Source organism: Emys orbicularis, chromosome 7 (assembly GCF_028017835.1).
Source record: "Emys orbicularis isolate rEmyOrb1 chromosome 7, rEmyOrb1.hap1, whole genome shotgun sequence".
Lineage (NCBI taxonomy): Eukaryota > Metazoa > Chordata > Testudines > Emydidae > Emys > Emys orbicularis.
In genome coordinates, this window is record NC_088689.1 from 96,487,208 (window position 1) to 96,496,791 (window position 9,584).

Sequence of the window (9,584 nt, forward strand, 5' to 3'; positions counted from 1 at the left end):
TTGCCAGATATAAATCTTTCCTTTCAACCGGGTGTATCTCTCTCTGCCTGCTACCTACCCATCTACCTATGCAGGGTCTGATAACAGCTCATCCCTGGAGCCTTGTTTCCGAAAGGAAGCAGGACGTGGGCAGACACTCCCAGTGCCAGTTTGGGAACCATTGTAAGTTTGTAAAAAGCAACAGAGGCTCCTGTGGCACCTTTGAGACTAACAGAAGTATTGGAGCATAAGCTTTCGTGGGTGAATGCCCACTTCATCAGACGCAATGCTCTGATGCTCCAATACTTCTGTTAGTCTTAAAGGTGCCACAGGAGCCTCTGTTGCTTTTTACAGATTCAGACTAACACGGCTACCCCTCTGATTGTAAGTTTGGTCTTTCCATTTCACCTTGTGAAGCCCGATCCCGCAGCCCTCCATTGTTTTCCTGGGGAATGAGGGAAGGATCAGGCCCAACCACGACCTCTTTCAGAGCAATGGGAGTTTCCCAGCAGTCCTCAGACGTGAAAATATTAACTACTCGCCATTTGCAAGCAGCTTGGCTGCATAGCTCGAGGGCAGCAATAATACCATCAACCCACCCCACACCTGCAGACTCACTTAAACAACCCCGGGGAACAGATAGACTTCCCAAGCCTGAGCGCTCCCTGTGCGTTAGCCACGCCACCAGCGCGCCCCATCAGGAGAAAGCCATCCAGCTTGATGAAGCCTTCACCCAGGCCCCGGGCAGGGGCAGCCCTCTCGGCATGAGCCCTGAACTTCGCCATCCATTCCAAATTCGATCTTTATTTCCCTTGCCAGGGCCCGATCCTGCAGTCCCTTACCTAGTCCTGGACAGGCACCGCTCCCGTGGATCTAAGCGGGAATCTTGCCCGGATAAGGACTGCAGGGTTTGACCCTTCGCCAGTGCCACCAGAGAGTGTCACCTAGAACGGGAGGGCCCAGCAGAGCAGTCCCTGGGGCTTCTCCATGTTTCTCCGCAGTAGGTGTTGCTAAGAGTTATGTAAGGCAAATGGAGGGGCTGATATATATGCTCTTTTCGCCCAGTACGTCTATGAGATCAACTTCACAGCCAGGCCCAGGTTTAAAAGAGGGCTAGGATGGGAAGGAAGAACCTCTTTACATCCATGAAGGCAACTGGGGTTCGAAGGCAAACGGAGCCTTTCACCTCCCCAGTCCCTGCTGATGACCCTGAACAAAGCCAGGTCACCTTGGAGGAAGTGAATTTAACCCCCTGGTTTCCTTAGGGGATCCGCAGTTCTGAAAACTCTTGTCTTCCCCGAAAGACACAGCAGACTCCATCGAGTGGGAAAGACCCTCATTAGTGTCCCGGGGTGTTGGGTTTGTGGCACGCGGTTCCCGAGATCTCAGACACTGCATTAGTCCAAGGATAATTTCCCCTTCGGTTAGCGACTCATGGCTTGCCACAGATTTGCTGTGTCAATGGCAAACAATCCTAGGCAGACGTGGTAGAGAGGGCTGGGGGATTATAATTTTGCTAATCTGGATGACAAATGCTTTAACTCACCTGGGTTGCGCACACTGCGCTATTATTCTTCATCCGTTTCTCCTGCTTTGGAAAACATTGCGGCGCGCGCCTTTGGGTTTCGTTTTTGACGTTTTTATTGCAGGATTAGGAGGCCGGGGCTGCTCCCTGGCTTCAGACAATGTGCGATAATGTTCGTAGCCTCCAGGTATTGGGAGGATGCGGCTGTGAGGCAGGTTCCGGTAGGACAGGAGGAATCACTTGGCCTTATTTCAATGTGGTTTCCTTCTCCAGACTTGGCATCAGAGAGGAGAAAGTAAACGACTTGCTGCTTAAACTTATTCCCTTCCCCCAGGCTTTGGTTAGGGCCAAACGGGATATTTGCGGGGGTTAAAGGCGAACAGGGGCTGGGACATTCCGAGAATGGAACCGGGGAACGGCAAATACTGCGCGAGGCGATTCGCGTGTTAAATTGTACATCCGTGAACCTTGGGGGTTTTCATGGAATGCACAATATTTGACAGGCTCTTTGAAGTGTGTTTCACCTGCAGGGCAGTACACAACTAGACGGGTAGATTAGCTACGAAGGAGAGCAGGTTTTGCCTTTGGAAAACGTCCTTAGACTACATTTAAAACCAATAGGACGTTGCACATCCTAGGGGGTAAGTGCAGCTCCAGCATTTCTAAACCACTGGCACATTCCTCTTCTTGTTCGGAGTGGGCTGGCGGTGCGTAATTGCTGTAAAGTACCTTTAGCTTCAAATCGGGCATCGCTGGTTAATTTGCTTTATATGGCACAGGATAGACGCTCTTCCCTAACCTTTCATTTCCAGGTAATAAGCGTCCCCCTCTTTCCCCCCCCCCCTCGCCTGCCCGCCCGCCCCCCCAATCCAGCTCCGACAGCCCCAGACTCAGGTCAGGAATATAATAGGCTGCTGTCTTCAGTCCTGGGGCGGAGAAAGAGCTCTCCTATGACGTGCCTCGTGCAGCATGAGGTTGTAACTTTTCCAGCCTGGGCTCACTCCTTAAGGAGATCTTCAGCCACTGGGTGCAGCGGGGAAGGAAGAGGGGGGGCGGTCGGGGCAAGCACACGCTGAGCGCTGGCCCCTCGAGCCCCTCCGAAGGGGAAAGGCTACCAGGGCTGCGGGGAAGCTGCGCGCTTGGGCAGCCAAGCCCCAGGAGGGAGAATGGACAAAGCCTGCCCGAGGTCCCTGGGCGCCCTTCCAGAGGCACCAGGCGGAGGGCTGCTCTAGGGCGAGCCCGGCAGGATCTGTGCAGCCCGCGGCAGAGAGAGCCGGCGCCTCCCGGAGGAAAGGGGCTGGGGCGTCCCTGGGGTCTGGCCTGGGGCCTGGCACGCAGCGGGAAGGATGCAGCATCCCCTGGACCTGGGAGCCGCGCATTATTTCCCCGCGGAAGTCTTCCCTGACCACCGCTCGCATCGCTACCGGAGTTTTATGATCGAGGAAATCCTGACGGATCACCCCGACTCCAAGGTCTCGGCGCCGGCAGGAGAGCTCCTCAAGTTCGGGGTGCAGGCGCTGCTCTCAGCCCGACCCTACCACAACCACCTAGGTACGTCCTGCGGCCTCGCCAGCCCCCCCACAGGCCGGGGAGCAGCCTCCGTCCGCATCAGCCCTGCAGCGGCTCCCAGACTAGGGGCAGGGGGAGGACAGGGGCTTGCTATGCCCAGAGTGACAGTCCCGTTCATTAGCTCCGTCCCCGGGGAACCAGCTGGGCCCCTGGGGCAGTGCAGATCCCGGGGATGGCAGGGGTCGTCACCAGACGGTAGCAGGCTTAGACCTTTCTTCCGCTGTTTGTCAGCGTGCCTGCTGGCAAAGCGCGACTGCACAGGGGAGCTGGGGTCATGGTGGAAACACGAAGCAGGTCTCTTTATTCAGGGATACGTTCAGTGGCCAAGTTCGGTAGATAGATCCTTTCACAAACGGATCTGTGTTTATATGCCACGAGGACGATCCCATTTCATGTGGTTTCATGACAGAAGTTTAGGCCACAGCCAAACAAATATCTCACACACACTCCCAGGAAGGATGATTCAAAATAACGATTTTTTTTCCAAATAGGATTCCAACAGAAGCAGGTTTCTCACACATCTAAACGGTCTGTACATAACTGGCATGAAACAAACTCTGTTCTTTCCCTTTTCCCCAAGTGTTTGAGCTGCATTTGTCTAATATAACTGATTTTATTGGGCTCATCATAGGGAACAGCCTGTTTCGTTCTCATTCCATCTGATTACTTTCCGGTTTTTTTTCCCTCCTGCGCAGGACGGAATCTTAGCCTGGTAAACTACGCACTGTAATTACAGGAGGAAAACAAAACAAAAAAAACCTTTCAAAATAGTATGTGGCATTTCTAATCTTTTTCCGACGAAGACTTGCCCAACATTTTTTTCACTTTACTTGTCAGGATTATTTTCAGAATGAAGCTCATATAATTCACTACACATTAAAATAAACGATTGGGTTAGTAATGTGAGTAAGCGGTTTGTAAGTATTTCAGACAGGCTCTGAAGGCTCCACTGAAGGCCTTAAGTCGATTTAAATTCAACATAGGCCTAAACGCTTGGGCCTTATGAAAGCTTGGGCCTTATGAGTCCCATCTTATTTAGAGAAAACGCCTCTGGAAGATCATGGAAGTTGTATTTGTGTGCAGAGTGAGGGATTGGACCCTAAATAGTGATATTATGATTGTATTGTAGGGCAGAGAGACAAATATAGAACGTTGTAGATAGACAAATATAGAACTTTTATATGTATTAGTAATGTACTACATAGAACATTACTCATATGTGTGTGCATATACAGTGTAATATATAGAGTGTAACATATATATCTAGACTCATGTAATATATTACTAATATATTACAGGCACAATAAGCAAACCATCTATGGCTTCTAAATTTGAAAACTGTCCTTTTGAAAATTATCCTTTCCAAAGCTACCTTGAACCAAACCTTTCTTTATCATAGAAAAAAGAATAAAATACAAAAAACACAGTTTATCCTTTCCCGAAACACAGTCTGTTTGCATAAAGAATCAGAGTAACAATTGCTCTATGGGGGGAATGGTTTTCACAGACCTGCCGAACTCAAATGCTCCTTTAAAATATTAAACCAAGTATAATGATGTTTATAAAATATTATGGCAAAACTCCCATTGACTTCAGGAGGAGCAGGAGCGGATTCCTAAACTGGGGCAATAAAAGTTCTTGCTTCTGCAACACAATTTATATTTAGTCCCGGGAGAGGGAGTTTGAAAAGCCTTTTAGAAACATTTTTCTTACAAAATCCTGATTGTCCCTGTAGTTTCCTTGCTGTCTGAGGCAGTTAAAGATAATTGGTTTGTGTTTTAATTTAAATTGCTCTAGCGAGTGCAGCATACTGTCCGTTTATTTCCTCCCCCATCAAAGCTTTGTAATATACTGAATGAATTATTCATTATTTCCAAGCTAATTGTGCATATGCGTTGAGCCAGGTCTTTTGCTGTTTCCTCCTCAAGATTAATAGGGAAAGGACTTCCTACTTGTGAGGGGCATGTGGGGGGCTCCGGGAAGGGATGCTTGAATTGTAAGTTTATATAGTTTCTTAGCCTGCTATTAGCAAACTAAACTTCCAGGAGGTCATTTGTCAATTTGATTTTATACATCAAATAAAAGAGTTGAAACTAAATACGTGGTTCAGAGAAGTATCGCCAGTTCAAAAATAATTTGTTAGGCGTTACTACAATATTTTGGCTCGAGAAAGGTTTGACCTGAATGTTTTGATTGTGATTCAGTAATACATTTAACGATGGGTTTGCTTGTGAATTTAAATTAGAATAAACCCTTTCTGTAGCATATTGTTTTACAGTAAGCCATGCAAAATGTGCCAGTATTCTAGACTATCAAAATTAATATTTATTAGAATGAATGAAAACGCAAAGAACGAAAATACTATATAACTATACGGGGACTTTGGACTAAAATTATATATATAGTAGTGCTATAACCTCCCGTCCATGTACGCTATATTATTCTATTATATCGATTATTTATTCTACGGCCAAGAACTAAGACCTTTATTAGGTACTATTACATACTAAATTATTTTAAATTATACCCACTTGTAAATCTCAAACTATTAATTATCAACTGCTATCTTAAATTTAAAAATACGTTTACATAATAAGAATTCGATCATATTTGGATCTGGGATTTTTATATTACAGCAAGATATTTACTGAACGGGAAAAAATTCAAACATTACGAAATATATAGAACTAGGCTGAAGAATATTGGCTACTTTTAAAAAAAATAGACTTAGGTTTAAGAGTATTGACCTGTGAACATTTCATTCTCATAATTAGAAATATTTTCATCTTTCCCCCTTTCTTTAGTTGTGCTGCACTTTACTCATTTCCCCCCGAACAATAACGTTCATGTTGTTTCTGTACTCGTGATGTTTAAGAGATGCAAGACTACAGAAATACAACACGAAAGTTAAGAAAAACTTATAGTTTGATCGCTTTCCAGTTGAAATATAAAATATTCCCAACTTGATTCCCTCCCCCCCCCCCCCCCCCACTGAATGAAGGTTAGACTCGTTTGAAAAGGAGCCTTCCATCCCTTCAAAAACTTGCTGGATGGTAATGTTAAATGCTTGTCGTATTAGTTTCTTTGGATCCACACAAAGAGCTCAGCAAGTAACCCATTTCCCCCCACTAAACTCCATCACGTTTCCCCGCGGGACTCCACATTTCCTTCATTTTTCCATCTGACCCTATTATTCCTTTTTTTTCCAGGCGGTGCCCGGGGCCTCTCAGCTGTTGTAAGGCCTGGCTGGGATGGCTTCTTGGGACATGGGCACGGCATATCTGAAACACGTCAACAGCCATGCTGGCATCTGGGGAAGCTAAGCCAGCGCTAAATACGTGCCAAAGGCTCCTGCCCGCTCTCACCGTGTCTTTCTCTCCGCGTCTTTCTCTCCGCAGCGGTGCTGAAGGCTGAGCAGGCGGCGGTGTTCAAATTTCCCCTGGCCCCCTTGGGCTGCTCCGGCCTGGGTTCGGCCCTGCTGGCTGCAGGTTCGGGGCTGCAGGGCGGCTCGGGATCCCCTCACCTGCCGCTGGAGCTGCACCTCCGGGGGAAGCTGGAGCCGGGACCCCCGGAGCAGGGCAGCAAAGCCAAGAAAGGGCGCCGGAGCCGCACAGTGTTCACCGAGCTTCAGCTGATGGGGCTGGAGAAGCGCTTCGAGAAACAGAAATACCTCTCCACGCCGGACAGGTGAGGTGAGGGCGGGCCCAGGAGCCGCTGCCTGGGGGGGCGGGGCGGGAGGTAGAGGGTTCCCAGCCATAAACCCAATTCTGCCCTGCAGCCGCCCTCAGGGCAGCGCAGGGGGCTAGCCGGGCTTGGTTACCTGCCCCCAGATTCCACGGCTGGCCACCGGCCCATGAGGCCAAGCCAGGAGCAGAATCCCAGGCGTAGCTGGGGCAGCTCCCCGGGAAAGGGAAGCCAGTCTTCCCCGGGCACTTGTTTGTGATCCCCAGAGCGAATGAAAGAGCTCCAAGGAAACTAGTTCAATATTTACCCACCCACAGCCCAGGTTAGTTGGGGTCACTCCCCCCTACCCCAGTTCAGATATCTGCTGAACAGAAGCCGGGTGGGGAAAGAGGGCCGGGAACGCCCGATAGTCCGAATCCTTCCTTAAGGAACAATACAGACCAATGGCGGAGCGGAGCGAAGCGATGTATGGGATTTATCTGAGCAGTGGGGTTTTGACTGGCAAGTGGGTGGTTTTCTGATGGCAGTACGTGTGTCCTCTCTCGCCTTGCAGAATAGACCTGGCAGAGTCCCTGGGTCTCAGTCAACTTCAGGTGAAAACGTGGTACCAAAATAGGCGAATGAAATGGAAGAAAATAGTAAGTGTGTTTACTTGTCTGTCTAAAGAACAGGAGTACTTGTGGCACCTTAGAGACTAACAAATTTATTAGAGCATAAGCTTTCGTGGGCTACAACCCACTTCTTCGGATGCATATAGACTGTAAAGCCTCGGGCCTTCCCCCCCCGTAGGAGTTGATTGCTGGCCGATATCTGATTGCATCAGGGAACATTAGGCACTTACTGAAATAGGAAAAGGAGTTTAGATTATTCGCTCTTCGAATCTAACATCTCTCTGTGTGTACCCTGATTTGCTCATTGTTCGGATATATCTTCTCTCTCTTTTCTACGTTGTTGGTGACAAAGGCCTGCAAACCCAGCCCCGCTGGCTGACAGAAGGGGGTATCTATCATGAGCAGCAGAAGGGCTTGTAAAAATGCAACTGCACAAAGGCACAACATAGAGGAGCACAATAAGACGGGGAAAGAAACCAATAACCAAGTCTACTCCGGGGATTTGAGGATATGCCCCCCGCCCTTCCCCAGGATATTCAGGACCAAGGGCTGAGGGAGGTGATCTATAGAGGTAAAGAAGAGCCGTTAAAAGCAGTAAATGCAACCCAGGTCATGATTCAAGCCAGCTGTAAGCTGTTTTAGTTGGCTGCCTCCCAGACCTGGTGTTGAAATACTGGGGACATAGAATATATTTTTGATTCTCCTTTTAGTGTAATATAGGCCAGCCTATAGCTTTCACAACAGGATAAAGCCCTTGTATCAGGCACCTTTAAACGTGGTTTTATTCTGGCATATCCTTTGGTTTTCCAGGTATTACAAGGTGGGGGCCTTGAATCTCCCACCAAACCTAAAGGCCGTCCAAAGAAAAACTCCATCCCAAGCAGCGAGCAACTTACAGAGCAGGAGCGAGCCAAGGAAGCAGAGAAACAAGCGGAAAGCCTAAACTCGCCCTGTGAAGTCAACCAGGAGGAATAAAAAAAATAAAAATAAAAAAATCAAGGATGCCTCGTTAGCGTGCCAAACAGCACAAAGACTTACAAAACAGCATCGATCAAGTGCCTTCTCTAACGAGACCTGAACATTTTAAAGACTGGATTAACGATGAGAAACACACCATCCGCAGCAGTGGACTGATCCTTAGACTTGTGTGCCATGCATTTGTTAGGCCTCATGCACTCCCTTCTATTTTAAAACCTAGTTTCCACAATGTGGAATGAGGAGCAGGATAAATAGACAAGGCCCGTGCAGCGTTCTGTTCCACAAGAAGATGCAAGGTGGAAGAAGATGGGTGACAAAATGGTTAGTGGATTATTATTACCATTTGATTTCCGTTGTATTTAATATTTGGTTGATTCCTTTCCCCCTCTTTTTCTTCCCCCCATGTACATAAGGAAAAACACAGCCGTTTCTCTTTCTCTGTATCGGTTTGGGAGCTCTGAGATGGAAGATTGTTGTATTTTGTATGACAACCTGAAAGGGTCAGGAGGAGATTGTTACAGTTATCTTAAGCCTACTTGCTGTCTACAATCCTGTGGTGCCCCAAGTTATCCGAAAACTGCATTTTATGATCAGTTAATGCAAGATATTTACTTTATTTCAATAAAGTATTTTATGACCTGTTGCTTTCAGTAAGGTAATGTGTTTGTGTCTTAGTAGAAGGAGTTTTCCTGTTAGCTATTCAAATACAAGTTAATTGACAGATCATAACGAAACAGAGGATACACAACTCTGTTCTACAGACACACTATATTCCCGTGGCTTCCCCCCCCCCCCATTTGTGATACAGTACTGTATTCATTTTCACTAGTAAATTCTCACCCGCGGAGTAGCGCGGATTTAGGGGGCACAATCCTTAAATCTTTACTCGGCCCAACTTCCCTCATCTTGGGAAGGCGCGAGTCCATACTTGGTATATTTCACGCATAGCTTTTTTATATATATTTCACTGATTGTTTTTCGTATAACTTCTGTTAGCAAGTAAAAAGTGATATGTCTGCACAGTAAATATGTTAAATGATGTTTTGCCTTAAATTAGAGGCGAAACAGAGTTTCTTGATGTGGGTGTGGTAATATGTGAAAGTGGATAGCCTAGCTATCGTGTTACTTTTTAGAAGACCACCAAAAAAAATTAAAATATACACGCTTTCGAAGCCGATGATACTCCCTAACTGGCACAAAATGCGTATTATAAATTGTTTGGTTTAATAATAAGCAAA

General features: G+C 47.1%; 1 protein-coding gene across 1 annotated transcript; it reads left to right on the forward strand.

Moving 5' to 3' along the window:
* The first annotated feature begins 2,454 nt into the window (after window positions 1–2,454).
* Window positions 2,455–8,343, forward strand: BARX1 (BARX homeobox 1). The gene is given in 6 exon segments (XM_065408622.1): window positions 2,455–2,549; window positions 2,551–2,801; window positions 2,804–3,055; window positions 6,472–6,760; window positions 7,311–7,395; window positions 8,179–8,343. Coding segments are annotated over 6 exon segments (1,137 nt in total).
* Window positions 8,344–9,584: the final 1,241 nt, after the last annotated feature.